Source organism: Ascidia mentula, chromosome 8 (genome assembly GCF_947561715.1).
Source record: "Ascidia mentula chromosome 8, kaAscMent1.1, whole genome shotgun sequence".
Classification (NCBI taxonomy): domain Eukaryota; kingdom Metazoa; phylum Chordata; class Ascidiacea; order Phlebobranchia; family Ascidiidae; genus Ascidia; species Ascidia mentula.
Window position 1 is genome coordinate 857,410 of NC_138573.1, and position 23,475 is coordinate 880,884.

General features: G+C 39.7%; 3 protein-coding genes across 7 annotated transcripts; 1 reads left to right on the plus strand and 2 right to left on the minus strand.

Annotated features, from left to right (window-relative positions):
* The first annotated feature begins 196 nt into the window (after nt 1-196).
* LOC145910360 (cGMP-dependent protein kinase 1-like) lies at nt 197-10,872 on the plus strand. 2 transcript variants are annotated; one of them, XM_082997455.1, is made up of 17 exons: nt 197-631; nt 1,683-1,809; nt 2,351-2,453; nt 2,832-2,933; nt 3,402-3,638; nt 3,965-4,165; nt 4,467-4,631; nt 4,995-5,216; nt 5,378-5,435; nt 5,819-5,952; nt 6,242-6,362; nt 6,776-6,891; nt 7,716-7,909; nt 8,178-8,384; nt 8,629-8,744; nt 9,345-9,508; nt 10,082-10,872. In XM_082997455.1, exons 1-17 carry the CDS (start codon nt 409-411, stop codon nt 10,349-10,351), a joined length of 2,760 nt encoding a protein of 919 aa, XP_082853581.1. In that variant the 5' UTR covers nt 197-408; the 3' UTR covers nt 10,352-10,872. The 2 variants fall into 2 exon arrangements, with proteins under 2 accessions (XP_082853581.1, XP_082853583.1); XM_082997457.1 differs by having other exon boundaries at nt 595-631; nt 1,687-1,809.
* Nucleotides 10,873-11,008: 136 nt separating this feature from the next.
* LOC145910361 (glutaredoxin domain-containing cysteine-rich protein 1-like) lies at nt 11,009-15,430 on the minus strand. Its single transcript, XM_082997458.1, has 10 exons — nt 15,335-15,430; nt 15,038-15,168; nt 14,445-14,555; nt 14,063-14,167; nt 13,779-13,943; nt 12,901-13,039; nt 12,499-12,621; nt 12,060-12,179; nt 11,640-11,705; nt 11,009-11,378 (listed from the first exon to the last, which is right to left on the minus strand). Exons 1-10 carry the CDS (start codon nt 15,428-15,430, stop codon nt 11,214-11,216), a joined length of 1,221 nt encoding a protein of 406 aa, XP_082853584.1. The 3' UTR covers nt 11,009-11,213.
* Nucleotides 15,431-17,074: 1,644 nt separating this feature from the next.
* Nucleotides 17,075-21,205, minus strand: LOC145911302 (zinc finger CCHC domain-containing protein 24-like). Of its 4 annotated transcripts, none has more exons than XM_082998599.1 (5): nt 20,996-21,205; nt 19,581-19,699; nt 18,802-18,958; nt 18,151-18,315; nt 17,075-17,773 (listed from the first exon to the last, which is right to left on the minus strand). In XM_082998599.1, exons 1-5 carry the CDS (start codon nt 21,185-21,187, stop codon nt 17,660-17,662), a joined length of 747 nt encoding a protein of 248 aa, XP_082854725.1. In that variant the 5' UTR covers nt 21,188-21,205; the 3' UTR covers nt 17,075-17,659. The 4 variants fall into 4 exon arrangements, with proteins under 4 accessions (XP_082854725.1, XP_082854728.1, XP_082854727.1 ...); XM_082998602.1 differs by having other exon boundaries at nt 18,802-18,928; nt 19,581-19,702; XM_082998601.1 differs by having other exon boundaries at nt 18,802-18,934; nt 19,581-19,702.
* Between the last annotated feature and the right edge of the window lie 2,270 nt (nt 21,206-23,475).

Below are 23,475 nucleotides of genomic sequence, written 5' to 3' on the forward strand. Positions count from 1 at the left end.
CGCGACTGGCTGTGCACTCGACAATGGCTTTGGTGGCAAATTGGAGTGAGAGGCCCTTGAGTCTATCGCATACTCGCACTTTAGTGTTCACGGGAGAGATAACAAGAGCCAAAGCTAACACGGTATCAAAGCATTCCCGCTTTTGTCAAATGTAATTGTGCAGGGTACGCAGGTCATAATAGGGAACATAGATGAAACAAGACGATAAAGTGTAAAGAAAGAAGTTTATGAATAGACCTGACGCCCGATTTTGGAACTTATTCGGAAAAGTTGAAAAGATTTGTCCGATGAAATATCACCGCGTCCCGCAAGTTTGCAGGGCAAATATTTAGCCCGATTGTTCGTTTGATTGAAGAATAATCACTCTCCCCCCCATTATCCACCAACGCGCGCGGCTTCGATCGGACAATGGGCATCGCGGGATCTACTCAGAAACGCGGACGGTTGTCGACGAGGGCAAGGCAGGAAAGTCAGGCGGTTGTAAATACGTCAAAAGGCAGAAGTGTTGCGAAGAAACATGGGCAGTCGTTCGAATTGACGAAACAAGCCGACACTGGGATAAATGAGCGCTCAGCTATGGGAGCTCGTGCTGTAAAAGCACAGAACGAGAACCACGAACAAACTATTGGAGGTGAGTGACTTTTCTTCAAAGGTTTCTCGGATCCGTATCGCGATTATCAAACGATACCCGCGGTTGAACTATTATTGCCCAAGACCGATATCCTACTTAAACGCTTTTATTTTGCACCGAGATAAGATTAAAAAATTCGTTTGTGACGTCAGTGGTGCCTTTGTTAAAACGTTCGAGTGTAGAGTGCAAAAACAACCGAAATGTGATAATAAACCGCACAACATTTCGCCATGACACCCGAAAAGTTGGAAGAGAGACCTTCTAGCAAAGTGCGGTAGTTTTTTAAGTTTTAGTGATCCTGAAAAGTTGCATTTACATGACAACTTAGCGAAAATTCGTGACGTCATTGGTTAGTTTTGACGTACCTTGAATTCATGTGTGGGCGTTATGCGTATGCATGAGCAGTGATGCGTGTTGAGGTATTGTGGTTTGCAGTAAACGCTAACGTTACAGTGACCAAGTTCGAAGCCCTGATTACATAGAATATCGTCAAGCGTGCAATCACATTTAACTGTTTGAATAAAGAAGTTGGTTTTAAACGAAATATATCAATTGGACGTTGAAGCTATACTGTAACTGTATTACTGGCATAATGGCGGCAATTACATAAGCACTGAGGTGGGTGTCCATTACAAGTGCTGCCCACACAGTTAAGCCAACAACGTTGTTAATCTTGGCCCTCATTCAACTTTCAACCCCGGTGCCTCCTGCGTTCGCCACTCAATAAACTGAATTACAAGCTTTCCGGCAACCCACACCAGTAGATACTTGCTATAATACAAAACGCGCGAGATTTCCTGTTTGCTAATATGACGTAACAGCTCAAACATGGAATACTGGCAAGCAAAGAAGGTTCCCAACCAGTGGAGTGTGTAATTATCCTCCCAGCATGTGCGACAGGTTACCCAGGGCTTGTGTACTGCGCGGTTTATCTCACAAACACGCGGTTGTCAGTTGTTTCCGAGCTTTGATTGCTTTTCAATACAACGCTCAATGGAGGGAAATGTTTGTGAAATAGGGGACAGCGTTGCATTTGAACCTGTTGTCGCAGATAGCGGGCAACTGACTGAGGAAATGAGTTCCAGAGAGCAACATTTCCAGGAATGGAGAATTCAAATGAGCAAAGTTGTCGAGAGACTGCAAATGGAAGCAAAGCAGAAGGACTTGAAAATTGCCGAGTAAGTTGGTTTTCGTTCAAAGCTGACTTTTATTGTCGACTGATGTGAACATTTATTGCTGGACGCTAGACTTGTGTTCCTGTACCTTGATGTACGAACAAATGTTTTGACTGTAATTCATATTCGTTGACGTCCCGCAAAACTTCAACTTACAAATTACAAAGTTTAAAACTTATTAGTTGCTAAGATAGCCAGCAGAAAACCACTTTCCCTATGTCGGCTACAAATCCCTTGTGTATTACAAATTAGTGGCCCTTGTTTCACCATACAGATGTAACCTTGCATTTCCACAAGCTGTATGGATAACATTCTGACGTTAATTTAACCCAAGGGAATCAAACTGTGTGTATACACACACGTGGAGTCTATACCAACCAGACAGAGTTGTTTAACTGGAGTGGCGCAAGCCCGCTTACACCAGAAACCTCTTATTTTGGAGTATGACGTCACCGTCTGCGTCACGCCTCACTGGTCGCGTTGATAAAAAGCATCAATCGGCAATTTTTTACAATCGTCCATCGCTGTGTTATCTTGTTGTCAGGTTGTCAAAGCAGGCCAAAGAAGCTAGCGATCGATACGAGATGGCCACGAGACCAACAATGGACGGTGAAAATTGCGAAGATTCTCTTGTGGAAACCTTGAAGGTAAGACGGCTTTCATTAATCTTATTTGCGTTGCATTGGCATCAGGATACCAATAACAAATGTGCGTTTTACTTTAAAACAAATAATATGGTGCACACTCATATAATAATAATCATTACAAGTTTGGTATAGGACGAAGCAAACGTATTAAGCAAGATTTTCAACCTTTAATGACCCCACTTAATCTTAATGGTATATTGAACTGAGTAACACAGCGGTATGTAACATGTCGTGGGTTAACAGGGTGGCAATTACCAGTCTCAGGTGCAACTGTGCATATTGTCACATTGGTTCATATCTTTTTCTTGGTGGACATTTTCTCGCAGCAGAGAAATCGATTGCTTTTGTAATAAGACGTTTAATTTTACTTTCCATCAGAGCCAACTTCGCAAGTTGCAAGCTCGTCTCAACGAGAAGGAGGATGTAATAAGGTCGCTGCAACGTCAACTTATGCAGTCGAGAAACGATAAAGAGTCGCAGGTAAGTTAAGTAGGATGTTATGATTGATTTGACAAACCCACAGGATTTCCTGTTGCTGCTGTAGGTAGTACTTCCCGTTTTCGTTTTATCAGACCTACAAGAGGTACTAAATATTTCGTTTTAGCATTTGTTGAAACGTTTCAGCGTGCTATATAAAACGGTATTAAATACACGGGTAAATCGTAACTTCACTCAAACAAGGACTGTAATGGGTTTGCCTACAAAAAGGATGGCCAAATCAAATAGAGAGGCATTGCTGTGGTAATGAAATAGCTTTATATTTCTGACTTGTATGCTAGTATATGTGGTTGTACTTCTTTTTATACATTCAAGGGCGGGTGAATATTGTTTCAACAAAACCTGTTCACCCTAAGTCAAAAAGCAAACTTTATCCACATGTAAACGTGAGGTTGATCCTCGCAAAGCACGTTCACTTCTTTCAACAACAATTCAACCTTCCTCCCTCAGGTATCTGTGGTGAAAGACACGGTGGAAATGGTGATACGCGAGAAGGACTCGGAAATTCGACGTCTACGGGCTTTGTGGAGTCCCAACAACCAACCTCCTCCTATTGAGGAAGATGATCTTTCTGAGGAGTTGGTTTCCAGGGCAACGAAGCTCCTCAACGTCCGTGAAATTACTCCTGACGCGAAAAACACGAGGTTTGGAATTTCAGCTGAAAATCGTTCTTCGAAGAGCGTCCATGTGAGTTTCTCCCTTTTGATATATCTTTTCACACTCTCTCACAAATACAAAGCAAAACAAATCTTTAGCAACTCGATCTCGCTGGTTTGACGGAAAGTATGATTTCAGCTTTAATATATTTATTTTATGGTTTATACACACTCTTATCACTGTTCGTGTTGCAATACTTTAAGTACTTGTGGAAAAACGAATTCAACCATATTTTCCTGTTGGTCACAATCGTTTTTGTTTGTGGTGATTGTACCGGAACAATTGAATCATCTTCATGCCTAAGTTCACTTTGTCGGTCGACCACCCATTACATCATCTGTTCATTGCATTCCCAGGTGCAAGCCGTCCCGAAGACGCCTGGGCAAATACTTCAGATCCGCAAGGCTCTCAACACAAACGTGTTCCTGAAAGGACTCGACAACAAACAGGTTCAACAGCTGATCGACTCCATGTCCCACCAGACCGTGACCAAAGGCAGTCACGTGATCATCGAGGGAGAATTCGGAAATCACCTCTATGTTTTAGAATCGGGACAGGTAGGCCTGCGTCACCGTTTCATGACGTAACATCTGCTATATCACCCGGAACTTCCTTTGAAGCGTGGCGTTCAGTTTTACAAAATTTTGTTGAAGCTGTTGGTTTTCCACATGTTTCTTGTAGTTAATAAACCACGTTCATTTGTGCGCCTGAGTTATGTTCTTGTACCTGTCCCGCGACTTTCACAAAACATACATAGGTAGGTAAATATGCCCACATCACTTGATGAGTTTGGCACCTAATGATCCACAGATCCAAATGGTTTCAGATTTGTTCGGTGACAATTGTTCTTTAACCCAGGTTGAAGTTTTTCACACGAAAGGTTCTCAGCACGTCCACGTGGTCGATCTGAACCCCGGTACGGTGTTTGGGGAGCTTGCTATTCTTTACAACTGTAAGCGAACAGCATCGGTGACGGCCAAGACGGACGCTAGTCTGTGGTCTCTGGATCGTAAAATCTTCCAGGTTAGATTTGCTCTTTAATGTTTCTATTTGAACACGAAACTGATGATTCCTACACAATACCTAGTGAAACTGATATTCCTGGAGCAATAAATGTAGTGCCATCAATCAGAGGCATATAGCTTATTGAAGTATATAAACCCTTTTCAGGTTTGCTTCAAGCATGTTCTATGTGTATTGTCTTCTTCAAGCCAGGGTATCGTTAAACTTCGGTGCAACACGGCATCAAAAACTTGGTTAAACACATTTATATGAAAATCCACACAATACTATCCCGGTTTTAAAGTTGTAATTGAACCGTGCAAACACGTGACAAGAATTCTGAAGGTCACCTTTATTTTCACGTGACAACTTTGTTTATTTCAGTCCCTCGTCAAGAGAAGTGGGCAACAGAAACGTGAGGAATATGTGCGTTTATTGAAAACCGTGGATAAACTGAACTCTCTCTCTGACAACAAACTCCTCCGTATTGCCGACTGCGTGGAGGAGACCCAGTTTCACGGCGGGGAATATATCATCAGACAGGGGGATGTAGGGGACAGTTTCTACATCATACAGGATGGAAGAGTGAAAGTTACACAAAATCAGGTAAAGGACAAAACGTCCAAGCAAACGTATTATGGCAAGAACAAAAAGAACTTTTATGTGAAACCCCACAAGTTTAGTTTGTTTGTATAGAGTTGATAAACACAAACTAGAAACGTGGGAAAGTGGTCTTTTAAGAATCCCTAATCCAGCCTTCATTATAGGAAGCACCTGGCAAGAGCAAATCGATCAAGGAAGAACTGATCTGTTATTTGGGAACAGGTGAGATTCCTCTGAGGTCCACGTTGTCTTCTGCCGAGTATTCAATAAAACAAAACCATTTCGCCTCCTCATTTCCGATAGTCTAACAGTGTTTTTCAGTTGCCGCGCAAATACAACAAGTTATCTAAAAATATGAACAGTACGGTTTCGTTGTTGGTTACAATACACAACAAGGTGTTACAAAATATGGATTGAAACTACATTGCACACACAGTTTATAATGGTGGTTATAGCGACCCTTCGTTACACTTGAAGCCACTCCAACGTGGTGCTAAATGAAACAAAAACAACCCGAGCCAAAATCAACCCCGCGAACTCAACTACATCCAATAATCTTTTCGTAGTTATCTTAGGTTTAAAAGTCATAATGGTTTTCTGTCCAGGTGAATATTTTGGTGAAAGAGCGCTGATGACCGAGGATAAACGAGCGGCAAACGTTGTAGCGGAGAGTGAAGTCGTCGTCCTTCTCATGCTCGATCGTCTCGCCTTCAACTCTCTACTGGGGACCTTGACTGACGTAAGATTTACGTCATCGCAAGCAATCACGTGGCGCTACGCTTCTCTTAGAATTTATCATTCCCCTTCAAAAGCAACACGTCTAAAAATTGTTGCCAACTATTCAAGTTGATTGAAACCTCATTAACTATATTGCCATAGGAGCCTTTTGTACCGCAAAAGTTGCCCAAATTTTTCTGCAGTTATACATGGTGCGATACCAGGTTGTAATGTTAGTGAGGAATCGTATTGTCATTATCATGAGATCTGTTGTGTAACCTTTCAAAGTATAACCGGTATTGTTTGTTCAGTTTGCTCGTTCCCCGTCCCATCCTTCCATCACTCCGATCGACGATTCCGGGTTGACGGCAGTCGATGGAAGTGTGAGAGGAGCTCTGGGATCCCTCACTGAGGAAGACGGACCCGAGGAAGGTAGGAGAATGAACACTTGGCTGAAAAGATCGAATCGGTTGACTGCTTTCCAAGCCAGTTTAGGAATAGTTTTATTTGTGATGTTGGTGAATTGATTGACATGAACTTCAACGACACTGGGTACTTCGTAAACACCAGTCCGGAAAATCTACTTTTGGTTTATTTTATAACCAAGCGTTCAATCTTTACTTTACAACTATAATAATTAAGTTTAACGACGTGTAAGTCTTTTGATTTAAGTAGTGTTTGTTTGAGTAATAATATCATCGCAAAAACGATGTTTGGTGTAACATTTCCGGACTTTGGTGTCATAACTCGGTTTCGTTTCCTGGCAAACACAAGAGTTTAATTGTTAATCTTAAGCACGCAAAGTGTTCTTGATCTTCAGCTTTAACTTGTCGTCTTTTAATCAGACGAGGAGTACGTGCTACAAGAACCTACGGAGAAAGTTGTGCGAATCACAATCACCACAAGACCAAGCAAGGGCACAGAGGCCATAATAAGAGATACCAAGCTTAAAGATTTAAAGGTACAACCTTATATACAACCTACATATTTCAACCAGTTTTACCTGGAATTTATGTAATTTGCTAGTGGACACTTGGTTTTATCCAAGAAATGCAAACGAAAATAAATGCAATCTTGCAAAACGTTCTGAGCCCAATTCAACGATGTTCAAAGAGCACTGAAAGTAAACTAAGCGTGACAATTAATAGAGACACGTATCCACGTAATAGAGAGGGAAAATGTAGCGTCCCGAATTCATGTTTACTGAAACAACAACCTTTGTGGTAACGAAGCTAATACGTGTTTGGTGACAATACGTTCAAGGGAGCGGCGATATCCCATGAAAGGTGGTTTATTCCTAACGCCTCAGCTGTCTCGTTTAAAAGCGTCTTCACTCGCAACGTGAAATGAAAAGTTGACATTACAACACTCAAGTTCAGATCCTTGAACAAACTCAGATTCAACACGAGAATCCAAATCGTCGTGCACGCAGTGGGAACGCACTTGCGTATCAAAATATATCTGCTATCGCTTGGAAGGCTGTGTCCTATTTATATTTCATCGCACCTCAATATTTACTGAATATAAAGCACTCGTTCCTTTTCACGTGCAAACGAAATCTTTCAGCACCTAAGTTTTGTACGGTAAGGTTAGTTCTCATCCGTTTGTTACTAATTGTATTTGGTTGACTTGAAGCGAAAACAAGACAAAATGGCTCAACTTCAACTCTTTTACGAAGTTGTCCTTTTCCTAATATTTGTTCAAATCCATACCATGTCCAAAACCTAACAGTAAAATTGAAAACCGAAGGATATTTTGTTGAAGAACTCGTGCATTTATCCACAGATTTTATCCATTCTTGGTCAAGGGGGATTCGGTTGCGTGAAACTGGTCCAAGTTCCTGGCGTAACAAACGGTGCTTTCGCTTTGAAGTCAATCAGAAAGGCAAAGATTTTGAAAACAGGACAACAACAACACGTACTTGCTGAGAAGAATATCCTTCTTTCCATCAAGTCGCCGTTTATCGGTCGTTTGTTCAGGTAAGTTCGCCATAGAATATTTTGTGTTCATATCAATGTGTTATCTTAGCTACAACAGGTCTTTCACTATAATATGGAGTAGTCTGTATCTAAAGCAGGCTATTGTTACCAGGTCATACCTATGAAGCAGTAGAATAATTTCGGATAAGTTATTGACAACATTATCTTGCAGGTTGGTTCGAGTATTACAGTAGATTCACTTCTTAGATCACTTTCCTATTCCCATCCATACACACATGTATGTACAATTGACCATAAATCTTCGCAGAACGTTTAAGGACGAGTTTCGAGTTTACATGTTGATGGAAGCCTACCTCGGTGGGGAGGTATACAACCTACTGAAGAGGAAGGGTACCATGGATGAAGCAGGAGCAAGGTTTTGTTCTGGATGTGTTCTGGAAGCTTTGGCTCACTTACATGAGAGAGGAATTGTTTATCGCGACTTGAAGCCGGAGAATCTCATGGTCGATCACAAGTACGTTCTTTATGTGTTGCTATTAGATGCAATGCTGGTAGGAGTTAAAACTGATTCACAGTCAGTCTTGTGGCTACTTATAAGTTTCTAGTATTAGTTAAGTGAGCAAGACAAGTAGTTAATTGCAATTTTCTGTCACATAATTGATTACTTTGTTTTGTACAAAAACGTAATTCATTGCAAACATTACAGCAACCTTGACTGTTGAAGTTAAATATTGCAATACACAGTTACGTCATTACAGGGGTTACGTAAAACTCGTGGATTTCGGTTTTGCGAAACGAATTCGGATTGGATTCAAAACGTGGACGTTCTGTGGCACTCCAGAGTATTTTCCGCCGGAGATCCTGGGAAATATTGGTAGGTTGTACTATAGAGTGGTTGTCATTGATGTGGAAACGAAAATAACGACAGAAAAAATAAATATGAATTACCTTTAATGATGCTACACAAAGCAAGAACTTCATTTAACGTTGTTTAAGTATTGAAAATACCGAGGGTATTTGAACTTGACGGGTCCAGGGTAAAACTATTGGTAAAAAGTTATGGTACTGAACCACATGTAATCCCATACAATAATTTCCCCCAGTATGTTGTGTTGTATACTTGAAAGCGAATTAGATCAGTGATCAGTGATCCACGGAAGATACACACTGTTTTCAGGGCAAACTGATGCTAATAGTTTATCGGTACCTTGTGGTATTTAGGTTTGTATATTTGTTTCCAGGTATCGCTTATTAACTTAGCGTTGCTAATGCCAGAGTTAACCCCATTGTTGTTTTACCGAAGCCATTATTGGTTTTTCTGATCCGTGTTGTTAAAAGCAAATGGTCGATGTCCAGACCCTAGAAAAAGGTTGTTCAAAGTCCATGATGCTGCTGTGAAATATGTATTTTTTCCGCTTTTTTGATGCAACTCGGAAGTTAACGAAGTGTTTTAAGTTATCACCATTTGTTCCAGGTCACGACATAGCTGCGGATTACTGGTCGTTTGGGATCCTCATCTACGAGTTTTTGACTCGATCCACTCCATTTTACGCTTCAGATGACATGACTGTGTATGAAAACATACTTGGAGGAATCGAGGGTGTCAAGTTTTCCAGGCGTGTGCACAGAAGTGCTGAGGTATTGTCTTTGGTTAAGAAGTGGGAATAGAAATAAATATTTTTTAAAAAAAGTTAGAAGAAACGGCAAAATGTGCGTCGCGACGAGTTTTCAAGGGCGTTGCGTAGAAATTAAAAAAGAGAAATAACGATCAGATGTCCGCGATTAAAAATTGTAAACATTCGAACGAATCGTCGTGATGTTTAGTTGTGCGTCGCAAGTGTCGTTCCAAATGCGTGTTACGAATAAAAGTTTCAGAATACTGCTTACAGAAACGACCAATTCCATTATAACACTAAAAGTTTCATATTCCAGGCATATCGGTGTTGTAACATTTCGCAAGTAAAATACTTGCGCCAAAAGTTAAATGAATCTATAGTAAACTAACACTTATCGTCATTACATATCGGAAGATCGTATCGCCGTGATAATGCCCCCCCCCCCCCCTCTCGTCCGCCACTGTGTCCTCCTCATTAACAAGTACAGGCAGATAGCTCTCAACACGAACGCCACCAATTCCACAGCCGCCATCAATAACCCATCGTTGGTTTTCAATCCCCAAAGACAACACTTAAAAACTCTTCACATTCGCAGCTTTTGATCCGAGCCCTCTGCAAGCTTGAGCCTCGTGACCGTCTGGGTTACCAGAAGGGAGGAGTGAACGACATTCGCAAGCATAGATGGTACCACGGTTTCGACTGGCAAGGTCTCAGAGCCCAGCGTATCACATCCCCTATCAAACCGAATGTAAAAAGTCCCACCGACACTAAGAACTTTGAGCGGTGCGTGGAGGACCTCGGAGACGAAGAAGAAGACCGAGAGATTCTGGAATCTTCCACTTACGCTTGGGATGAATCGTTTTAATTTTGTAATTTTTTACTACTATGTGTCAGGTGCAAGGCTAACTACTAACGTTTCGTTTATTATAAAAACTCCAGCTTACCTTCTAGAAAATCTGAGCCCTTATCAATTCGTTTGCAAGCCAGCTTTGTCTATAGGCCTTTTTATAAGTCTTTAAAAATCCTAATAATAGTTTTTTTGTGACAAGTTTTTCCGGATACTGTTATTGTGTGAACAAATTACATCACAGTTTTATTGTTGATATGTTGACAGTAGGAACCTGAAAAGTGTAATCTCGTTACTGCAAACGACTGAAGAACTTTTACTACACTGTTCCAATACGAAGATTGATATTTTTCTTCAACCTGACACTGTTTGTTTTTTGTGTGAATTCTAATCTTCAATCTGGTTTTGCGGCCTGAACAATTCTTCACACACTGTGTTTGGCGATGATTTCTGTTGCGAATGTTTCTGCGATTTAAATTTTATAAATCATTTATTAGCGTTTGTGATTTCTTTGCACATAAATATACGGAATGGCGAAAACTTTAAACAAATTGCAACAAGTGAACAAATAACAACAGGGAAATATTGATAACAAGATGCTCTGTTTACAAACCAGGTTAAACAGTGGTATTGTATTCGGTCTTTGATGGCATTTCTAAGATGATTCGCGGGTTATAATCGCGCTAGGTTGTTGCGTCACAGTGACATGCTGTAGTAAATAGAACAGAACGAGAATTGCGCGTTTGTTAATTTCCGAGCAAGACGCTCTCGTCATAGGAAGACGTGTCAATCCCATACCCGCCCATTCGCCAAATGAAGCTTTTAAATCCTCGCCACGACATAAATTATTAAGGAACCGAAAGCTCATGAAGTTTTTTTTCTATTCCCGGCAGTCGGTGCAAGGCACGGTGCCCTTTTTCCGGCAGGTGGCGCACTTAAGTAACGCAAACCGGTTTTTGCGGCGAACGGCTTTGCCTTTGCAGGATTGACAGATCAACCAACCGGTTCCATTACATGTTGGGCACTTGGAACGAATGTTGTATTTCTGCAAGTTTTACAAAGTAAATGGTTGTTCGTCGTTTTACTCATTTCATTAAAATAGTGGTTTTAAATATGGCAATGGACTAAATTTGGTCCCTCCAATCACCACTTTTTCGAAGGGCAGCGAACATTGGGTTACTCTGGGTACAGGCAGCCACCAAGGTAGTGTGAAATATGGTTTTGGTAAATAATCACAAAGCTGCAAGCCCGATGGGGCGAGGGCTGAAGCTGGTGGAAATATAATAGATAAAAAATCTTCACGAACCGGATAATCTCTCAGTCGAATCCTAAGATCTCCGCAATCACTCATCTCCTGAAGTTCGAGACCTCCCTGTAGATTTAACCTCCGGTTGAGATCATATAGGCTGCAAACCCTACCTATTTCTTTTGACTCCTCATACTTTATGACAATGGCCTTAATAACTGATGGCAGCCTACTTTAAATACAGCATTGTTTATCTTATAGACAACGTCCTTGGGAAGGAAAAACATGTCGATGTGTGGACCTTTTAAAAGGCAACCTTATAAAATTGGGTTCAGTCCAGCCTTTACGATAGAAATCCCTTAGTTTCAAAAAAAACAATGACGTTCATGGAATTATTTTGATATCGATAGACACCTAGGCTCGACCCCCTCTAGTGAGGCCTACTTCCAGGAATGTAGAAAGACATTTTTGATTACTCACCCCCATATAAACTCCGTCAATATAAACCCTCGGCATTTCTGGGAAAGGATCTCCGTCGTCGAGCCCGAGTCTTTCATACAACTCATCTTTGAACTCAGGAAAATTGAAAATATCTTTCTCCTGCAAAGAATAAAGATAGTTATCAGGGAAAAGAAAACTTTAATAAAGTTTTCGGCGAAACTGTATTTTTACATATATTAGCGGAACAGTTAGTTTAAAGAACAGTACAAGTTATGATAAACAGTGTGTTCAATATACACCTCATGGAAGTCTTTTGTCAGTTTGTTTTCCTATTAAACTTAAACTTCAAAAAAATATACAAAAGCTTTCTATAGCAGTAGGAAATATTGTTGTTAATTTCGTTTGTTTGTCAGTAAATGTTTTGTGCCAACATCTAAGTTACTTCGAAAGGTTACTTGGAATGTCAATCAATTGTTACCTCAAACTTGACGCGGTAACTTTGCAATAGAAGTCGTACTTGATCACACTGATGCGCGATGTTTCGGTAAATTCCCAGACTTGTCGTGTAAATTATGATCTTGCCTTTGTCTTCCAGATTTATCTGCAACATTTTCAAAGGTATTGGTTTTAAATATATACTTTCTAAATTACATCTTTCGGCAGCAATAATATCATAATTTCAAGTTTGACGAAAAAAAAATAGGTCCCAAATATGCATTACGATATTGGTGTTCTCTCGCACAATATTAGAAAATCCTTCGCGACCTCAGTGTTTAATTGTGCTGGAACGTTTACTTCTCAGCAGTATCTGCACTTTAAAAGCCTTTAACAACGCAACAAATGCGTAACGTAATAAATATTGCATGAAATCGGTGACCACCTTTTCCTGTTCCTCGTCATAGCTGAAATGTTGAATTCCGGCTTTCACCCTCGCTTTCACACCTCTGATATCAGTTTGATCTTTTTTATTCCGAATTACGTTGTGATCTCCAGTAAATGCACCAGCCACTGACGCTTTGCTGCCTGTAATTAAATCAATTTGTGTAAGAAACGTTTTTACTATAAATGCGATTTAAGGACATAAACCGTAAATTGATCTTAACATTTTATCGATAGAAACATCTTAAATATTTTAAAATTTTTGTTGCGAATTTTACATTTATTTGTTTATTTATTATGAAAAATTTTGATAAAAAAACAAAATTATTTATATTCTATTAATTACGATTTCTATGGCCTGTAGCATAATTTTCAGTAATTTCAAAAGTAAATAACAAACTTTGAAAGTTTTCTATGCAGTTGTTACTTGCTTTAGGGGCATAGGTGTAATTTTATAGTCGGAAAGTTGGCAGTGCACGCTGAAACTCGTCTGATTAAAGTTTGAGGAAAGGTTATATTTGGACTTGGATGATATATGTCAAATTCCACCTGCTTGGCAACAGCTTTGACAAACTTTAACCCAGGTATGTGCTCATCTGTTTTTGTTGTAGACAAGTCAGTCATTCTATATTTTCCAATTTAAAATACAGCTTCTTTGTTGCACACATTATGACATCTAAGCATTTTCCTTGACAAAATGCAGTTATTACATCTAACTAACCATTTGTTTTTGTCTGTAACAGTCAACTATTACCTGTATATGCAATGTACCATAACTCTACATTAATGTATGCTTATTTTGTCATGTGAATTGTTGCTACCATGTACATTACATCAAAAACTTCAGTAATATTGATTGTGTATGCAACATTACAAAACCTGCCTTTAAATATGCAGTCTTGCAGGGGGTCCTTGTCAAAATCTTTTTGGCTTTCACGTGTGACAATGAACTTGGACTGGTCAACAATTTCGTCATTGTTTCTTGGGTTATTGCGCGGCATTTTCCGTTTCATGAAACCGTCGCTTTCCGTTGTGTCGCTTTGCCTGCAAACAAATATCATATTTCAAACAAAGGCGAAAATGTCGGTACTATGACATCACACAATGTATTAAAACAATGATTCTATTGACACAATTAACAACAAATGATATTGTTTACTCACAGGGACAACTGGCTGAACTTGCCAGTGTCAGAGTAAAGGAACGTGCTGTCGTCATCATCATTATCTGAATCATCGAGCGTTGTGTCTGAATCGCTGTACGGCGACCTGGAAAGGATACGTCATCACATGAATGTAGGTTGATGATTTTTTTGCTCAAACGGCGTCTTTCAAATATAGTTAACACATTTTATGCAGCACCAAAATGATTTCATTGCAAACCCTGAAAGTTATGTTGTGCAACTGTTAGACTTTTTATTAAGAGGTTGTTCGCGGGTTTCTGTAGCGCACATCTTACTTTTGACGTAATTTTACATCAGCGACAAGCTTAAATATTAATTAATACAGCGATGATACCAATAAACGCCCTTTAGTTTAACCGAACCTTCTGCTGTGATTTGAACTGTAAGAAAGGTCTTCGGTCCAGAATGACCCGCTTTCGTCATCAGATGTGACGTTACTCTCGTTGTCGTGCACGGCTGGCAAAAGTTTAAACCTGGAATAAATACAGCAGCAATATTAACGTTTGTTTAAACATCTTTGTATAAAATAAACTAATATAATACAAAATAACCATGGCCGTGTCTTTAATATATTTTCGTGCGTTTGACTTTGTGCCGTTATACTCAGTTTATTCATTGTTTTTGGGGATTTTCCACCGACTGGTTGCTATACCTAAAAGCGTGATTTTAAAACGAGTAATTGCAAGATGGAAGTGGTTTTAGCGCGCATGTGCGATTTAGGCTGGTATATTACTGCGTCCTCCATTGCCCTAAACGTAGCGTAGTACTAATGGTGTTAGATACGTACTTCACAATCCCGCGAATTCTTCGTATTTCGAATCATTGTCTAGAAAACTTGTTTCACGTACACATATTACATTTCAAGGCATAAAACTCGGCAATACTTGCACGTTATTTGATCCCAATACTTTTACTTTGTTTGGCCAAAAACAAGCAATCTTATTTTTAAACAAACCTGACAACTCTTCCACTTTCTGCGATGAGTGTTACAACTTGGTCGTGAGTGGCGTCGTGAACACTCACACCGTTCACATTAAAAATACAATCTCCCTCTTTGATCCCTGCTGCGTCTGCAGGACTATCAGGCTAGACGTAAATAATAATAATAGTTAATAACTGTGTAACAATACTTTATCATTGTATTCTGTATTAACAACTATTTACCGGTATTTTCTTACCGCTGGACCCCGACTTAAGATTAATTTTAGGATTAGCAAAAACAATTTTTTTTTTATCAATTAAAAAATTTTACCTTTACTGTGTCGATATAACTCGGTGCTTCCCCGGATACCTGTATACCCCATTGTTGACTGGGGCTCCTCACGATTTCAACTGTGATGCAATCCATTTGTTTCCACCCACTTGTTACTACACAAACTTCCTCGCACTCACAATTATAACAACTAATTCCGACTCAAATACCTTCTTATTATTTTCTTTGTTGATCTGAGAAATAAGTTTATTTAATATCTTCAGCGCAAGCACCAAACATCGTCACATTTAGGTGCGATTTGTTGTAAATTGAAAAAGTTTACAAACCAACGAAAGTTTTTTAAGTGAACATTCATAATAATCTGTTTATGATGCCACAATCTTTGTTGGTGTGCAATGCACTGATAAGCCTGTGTAACTGAATTCTACTACCACAGTCTTAAATGCTGGAGACCTCGCTTTAGCTGCAACTACACAGGCTGAACGTTACACAACACAGCAGCTTATTATGGCCTGATTGCAACTTGTCTCGCAACCCTAAACCTGTGAATAAATCATGACGTTTTTGCAGAGGTGATGCAGTTTCTTTGCATGCACTTTCACCCATTGCTACCGCAAGCTTTTTCCTTCTGAAGGTTCGGCAACTACTGGCAAACATATGCCCCAAATAAAACCGATGACTGTAATTTATATATGACACTCTGGTGTCGCTGGTTGTCCTGCTCTGCTTTGCAACTGGGTAATGTTACGCCAGTGAACATATTGGTTTTTTAATAGGGCGTCATACTAATCCGATTATTTCCTTTGATGTCATCGGGTTTAAACCGAATCGACTTGTGACAAACGCGTATTGGTAAACGTACAACATGTTGACCAGTAGTTTATGTGACGTAGATATCATGTGCATTTTTATAAAAAAGCTTAGAACTTTTCAACCTTTGATTCCTGTCCAAATTATCAAACCCTTCCCACTTTCAAACGCTAAAAATAAGAAATCTTTTATGCTTCCTGCAAATAACTGCAACCACAAACAGTGCTTGTTTACATTCGTAAGAGGCAACGTGTTATTGTTCGACTGGGTGCCACATTTTTCTGTATATTTCTAAGATATTTTATATATTTCTGCATCCAAGCAAGACCTGCCTAACATCTGCTACATAGTGTCTGTGCTAGGTTAGCTGAAGCGAAACATCGCCAGGGGCAACTTGACTGGCTGCAATCAAATCAAACAACATAAGGTTCCAGCTGGGCGCCCGGGGCTACGTCATCGTGTAAATGCCACTATCAAGGTTGTTTTGTAACAAACAAAGGGTTATTTCGTCACAGGTAATTTGGTATCCGATGGCATTCAACCGGTTGGACTGGTTGGATGCAATACTTAGTGTTTATTATCAAGGTTGTAATATCTCACAAATATACAGGAGCATTAGTGACAGATGATGCCGATTAAAGTTTAACCAAACACAAAATTTTTTTTTTTATATCGCTGAGAATTAAACTCACAGATAAGGTGTTTTGCTCAGTATGACTTTGGCATATGGGGCGATATTGCCATTGCGTTTTGTTTTGTCACCAAAAAGATGAAAGAGGCATTGCCGTCGTAACTGATTGAAACACACGAACCAAAGTTCGGCTCTTAGACGCCACGTAGTGGCTGAATTTTAAATTGTGTTGCCGGACGACAATCGTTTTTTTGGATACTTTTTGGGGGATTTATTAAAATAAGTCATTTATTGGCTTCATGGCATTAAACAACTGAGTAGAATGATATAACTTGGTATCAACGACTTCTCTAATTTATTATTAAGCGATAACTGCAAAAAAAATCGGCCAGTAAAAGTTGGTCAAAATGTAGTTGTTCTCAATTAATATATTTTCCCCATAGACCGAGTTATATACACAGAAAGTTCTTATAGGGGAAGGTGTTCGACTTGTACAGAGTTCAAATATATACAAAGAATCAAATACAAATATCGTAAAACTTCACGAGTCTTGTAGGGAAGTGGACATGGTATAGGTTGTTATGGCAACTGTGTAGATGGCTTTTGTAATGTATAAAATAATTATTAATTGCAAAGGATACAACAGGGTTAATCACATTTTTCGGCTTACGCAAGGGAACGATGATAAAACACGACCGATTTTGTATATAGTATGGTTGTCACCACATCAAATGCCTTTTACATAAAAAACGACTCGGTACACACGATATATTCCGAGCAACGAAGGCACGGGAATACCGCTTGAAGAATATCGGTGGTAGAAAACACAAAGTAGGACATATGTACAACGGCGTCGACTTCAATCACGTTGTTCTGGTGCTTACGCTTGCCTTATGCTGTATAGCTCGTGATGCCGAGAAGTCTCAGACGATACGACGGCAGTAATACCCGAGGGTCTTGCACTTCTCACATAAGTGCTGCGGGTGTTCCTTGCTTTGGTCTGACACGTCAAGGCCATCTGGCTTTTCCAGCGGCCTCTGCAGGAAGAAAATTTATTTAAAATTATTTTTCTGTCAGTTTACGCGTAGGCGTACGCATTTCCCAAACCAAGCAATATTCAATGATTTTCTAACTTGGTTTTCAATTGATTCTACCTAACGTATAAGATTTCGTGCAACTACGTTTGTCTGTATTGTTGGCCTTCTAGCGTTACAAACACGGTTGCGCGTACATTTAAGTCCTATGCACACCAGGGTATGTAGCGGACTGGGACGATATTTATTTGTTACAATAAGGAAATAAAGGCGACATTTCAGTTAAATTAGCTGCGAATAATTCTTTACAACCGTATTTTGTGAGAGGTCGCAAACGTTTTCGACAGTTTCTGGCTGATAAGAATTCGTGGTCGGTTTACCTGCTTATGGGGGTAGACGACAATCCTGCATTTATTGCAATCTTGGCCCATATTTGCCCAACTGTTACTGCTCATCCACTTCCGTTTGCACTTGGAACACTTGTAGACACCGAAACATCGTTTCTTACCCTGGTATGGAGTCAGACCTTCGCCTTTCTGTCGTGCCTAAAAGTGAAATACGTTGTTTGAAAGTAAAGAACGCGTTTCATTTCGAAAACATAAATACAGGATAAACCACACATGTCCCTACTATTCAGACGCCTGGTGATGACTCTACGATTCTACGACAGAACGTGATTCTCAGTGAGAGAATCACTTTCACATGGGCGCCAGACTCAATAAACTTTACGGTTTTGTCGCTGTCCATGTATAGTTCAGTTACGTTGTAATATTTTACCAATTATACCAACATGAATTGATTTGACCAAATTAAAACGTAAAAAAAAACGTATTAAAACGTTGGGGCGATGCATTTTTTGTAACGTGTTGGTTTATTTTTTGTCACTGAATCCTTTTAGATAAGAAAACTTAACTGTAATATGGATTTAAGTTCAACAATCAACAGGAAAACTCGTCAACCTAATGTCAAAATTCGTGGGATTCAAACATATTCTGTATATTACAAGAAGTCTGTAGAAAAATCCGTCTTACATGAGGACAGTCTTTGATGTAGTGACCCTTATTAAAGCAAAGATGGCACAGATAGTTAGATGGTGGGATTCTTGTCGCCCTCTGATGAAAGTCAAGGGAAAGTTCCGCGAATCCATCCATTAACTCGCTGATGCTGTCGAATGTAGAAGGTGACGGGCTGGTGGTGGTTGCCATAGACGCATGCAGACAAAGCAAAAAAAGGCAGGCTGCATGTTAGCTTCGAATATGCAAGGCGATAAAAACAAAAACAATCCAAAAGCAGTATGAGCAAAATTGTTGATAGGCATACTCGTGTCATTTGCGTTATGTCATTCATAAGTTATGGGTGACAATTTAGCTATTTTGGAAACATTGTTATGTCGGTAACTTTAAGATAATTTTTCTGTTATAATATGTTTTCCAAGTGCTTGTCAACCCAATCCAAAGTGTCATAGTTGGTAAAAGAGTATTGTGACATTGATGATTTTTTTCCTATTCCGTCTTTTTAATGTTCCGCACGCTTTCGTTTTCATATATGGAATGTTTTCGTAACTAATATTGGTATTAATCCACTTAAAACCTTGATAAAGCAGACGCTTTGCTGGATCAACTATATCATATTGTACAACTGATTGTGAAAATCCTCTAGTTTTTAGCGAATGAGCTGCAATTCATCTTACATTCCATGCCATAAAACCATACCGATGCTTTACTTGTGTTACACAGACAACCAGTCAACAACAAACTTGATAAAGTTCATTGAGTCCTTCATGGATACAGCACACAATCAATTCGCATACCTTGGTGTTAGACTTGGAAATGTATCGTTCGATCCAGCTTGTGGAATGGGAACCTCGGACGGCGCTAGGAGATAGTCCGGAACCCAAAACATGGGCGAATACATCTGAGCTGCTTGTTGCTGCTGTGGAAAAATAAAGCTATGAAAATGGTGAGTTTCGGAGTCGCTTTTCGCCCCTTTAGTAAGCATTACTGCACAGCAAAAACATACACAAACGGCAATGACTTTTGGCCACTATGTTTATTCAATTAAGCATAAATGAACCCTGTTGCAGTCGCGGTTACCATACTAAACGTCATCAGCGACGTAATTAGTACCCCGTCATCCTTAAAACAAATGCGTCAATTGGCGTTACGTCTTTCTCTATTGTTAAATAAAAGTTAAGGACGTTTTGCCAACGGTAGGAAATATTGTTATATTCCTTTGCGCTATGTCTTATCTCTGGTGAAAGTGCAAACAAGGTTGAAGTGTTGTGTGTGGGGCGAGATAAGGTCGCCATCTATTGAGGGGAGGGGGATGTTTACCGCTTATCGGGCTTTTGCTTATCAACCAGTAAGTCGATATTCCATTGTGATGCGGTCGCTACAAACTATATGTTGTGAAAAGTAACAGAATGACTAAAACATCCCACTAAGTTTTGTTGTCCAAAATTTTGTGCTTGCGCAATGCATATATGATGGCGATGTTTCATATTCGCTAGAAAACAGACATAATCCTTAATTCGTTTGAAAGTTTGCTGCAGACCAAGCTATATTTCCATCATGTGCTGTTCACAATAAGCTGGCAAAAGTCTCCCACTGGAATAGTTCAATCGTAAATGTTAAATGCTGCTACGTCAGGCGTCAAGGGATAACAGGGCGACGGCGAATCGCTGATTCGACGCCAATAAAGCTTAGGACAGCGTGTTTTGATTCAGTGAGGATATTCAGCTTTTCCCGTTGACAAACTGTCACCCATCAAACATCAAACGTCATTAACCCTGATTAAACCTTCAACGCGTTGCAGAGTTTATGATCAATTTACACCGTTTCTCTTGCTTAAGAAAGTGGCTTTTTTCCATTTGCAATATTTCTTTTAAACATGGTCGTTTCTCTGTAGGAATGACAACGGCTCGTTTGACTTTTTGGCAGTGAGGTTCCTTGAAATGACCTTTTAATATCATTGAATTAGGATTTGAAAAGATAGCTGAAGTTTAATTGATTTTATGTTTTGTGCATTCGACATGCTGGGCTGATTTACGATAAACTATTAATTTTGTTTCTTTTCTGTTGATAATAATTATTACTTCGGTAAAAATGACGTAACCTATTTGAAATCGTGCCATGATATCAACATAAAAACAACCCGACAGCCTTCACTCCTTAACCAAACCTGCGGCTTGTTGAAGTAAACTATGGTGCCTAATAAAAAACCTACGTCTTTCGGCGCTTGGTTGGTGATCGTCTCCTGAGCCGTCAACTGATATTGACCAGTAGCAAGGGCTGTTTGAGGCACTACGGTCTGTTGGGAGTGATGAGCTGGCCCTTGCAATGTGAGATACACCCAGTTAAGCAGTTGTGCCGGCTGCTGAACAGATGCGCTCGTATCTATTTGCGAAAGCAGCGACATTCCAGCTGTATTTACCCTGATTCTGTTCGAAAGCATAAAATACTGGTTATGACAATAACAACAATCCTGAGTCATGTTGGGTGCCCATTTTACCCCTTTCCTGACCTGTTCTCGCACCATCAAAAGCCAGGCCACTTTTTAAATACTACTACCCTTAATGTAACAAGCGTACGTTTCCGTTTTCTTCGAGTTTCCGAAAACATTTTTTTTTAAATATTTTAAACAAATCCCAAAACCTCCTGTGCGCTACATTTAATATCGGTAAAGTTATCACAACTATTCGATGTTCACTGCCAAAGTGAATAACGCAAGTTTGCCTGAAGGTTTCTTTCGCAATCTTATGTCTCTATCCACTTACTTTCCAACTAATGCTGACCTTTGGCCAATATCTGTCGTAACCACAATGTCGACACCTTGTCTCTCACCTTTGGACATCACATGTGATTGTTCTCCACAGACCTCGGTATAAACTGGCGAACTTTATATGCGGCCTCATAATAACGACGGCCGAGAGTCATTTTTTCCCCACGAGAAGGGAATATCTGAACTCCCGCATGGCTGCCGAAGTCTTGCGGCTGTTCGATCGCGTCAGACTTGCGCCGGGGTTTTCTTCGCCCCTGCTGTGTAACGTTAACGCGCAGCAGGAACCTGGAGAACCGGTGAATGAACGATCACGGGTTCGTTTTCTTTAAATTTCGCCCCTTGTTAATCGCGGTAGATAGTTTTCTCTGCATTTCGATTGTTTAACACCGGTGTCATGTCGGGAATGACTGGACATATGTGGTAATTGGAATACCACATATGCCCATTACCAGGTTTACTTTTAAGTTCATATTTATAAGATTTGTGCGAATTTGTGAGAACAGTGTCTTAGAAAATACAAATTTGCTTTTTTTTGCTCCAATTTCGATCTTGTCGTTTAACGCAACTGTTTGTTCATGTAAACGCATTTACTTTGAATTTGGAATGTTGGTTATATGCCGTATTTTGGGTCCGCATGGCCAAAAAGCAAATTTTCGATCCATAAAAAAATGTCACCTCCATGACTTGGTGGACAATTCATGGTCGAGTGAAATAAATTACAATTCTCATTTGATCATCAAAATGCCTCTTGGTTACCCTTTGGTGTGGGCTGAAAGTAACCCTGCTCGTTACCGAGACTGGGTTTTGACCACCGGGATTTACTGTGTATTAGCATTCGTTTCTTGACGTCATTAAAACCAAGTGAAACAAAACTTATGGTTAAAACCTGTGGGTTGCTCGTGGTTCACATAACTTTATTTTAACGCAAATCAAATCACCGCTAGATGCTGTCTGAGAGCAACAACAACGTTTGTATTAACAGTGTTCAATGTTCATTAAATTCTATTTTTACCAACATTTATTTCAAAAAGTGTGACCATCATTTTATTTATTAATATTGCTCATTTTACCGTGGTTTCATGTGGAATTGTTCAACGACAACAGCAAGGCACAGCGTGAGTATACGGTGCCCAACTAATGAGATTGGTCAGGGTTTATGGAGTTCTTTTATTCCCAACATAGCGGGTGTTGCAGAAGACTTTACAATAGACCAGAACCCCCTTTTAATCCTGTCCACCGGCTAACTGCTTGTCGGGCCAGACAATGTAAACAAAGCGCCGAAAGCCTACGAAGCAGAAGTTGTACAAGAGAATGTGATAGGCAAAAGCGTTCCTTGAAAAACTGTTGCCATTACAATATTAACTCGCAGGAATTTTTCAACATTTAAATTGATTTATAGAATAGACATGAACTTTTAAATGAAGCGAAATTAAAAATGTTTGAAGATTGAGATTGCAAATTAGTTGATGGGACAAAATATATTTCTCATTTGTCAGTAACGATTATCGGTTGCCACTCTTTTTGAGCACTTTTTGAATATCTGAGAAGCGAGGACAGATTTGTCGGTTACAACCGCAAACCGAACAGGTTGAATTATGCGGTGTTGTGACATTTTCCCGTCTTTCTCATATCCTTAATTGTGGAACAAAACAAAACCACGATAACTGTTTTAAATTGAGAAAGTGAGTCCTGTCATCATAATGCAGCGGCATAATACAACCACTGGGTGGAGCTCATTAGCCACTGCTTAACGGTTGTTTGACGTCATTGGAATGCGGTAATACCAGTTGCTGTTGTGGTACGTCACTAAATCTAATGGTCGAACCTTAGCAAGCAAGGTTAAACGCGCAACAATAATACGTTGACAGGGCTTTCGGCGTAAGAAACATCAGAATTCATGATATTTATGAATGAAATAAACGAAA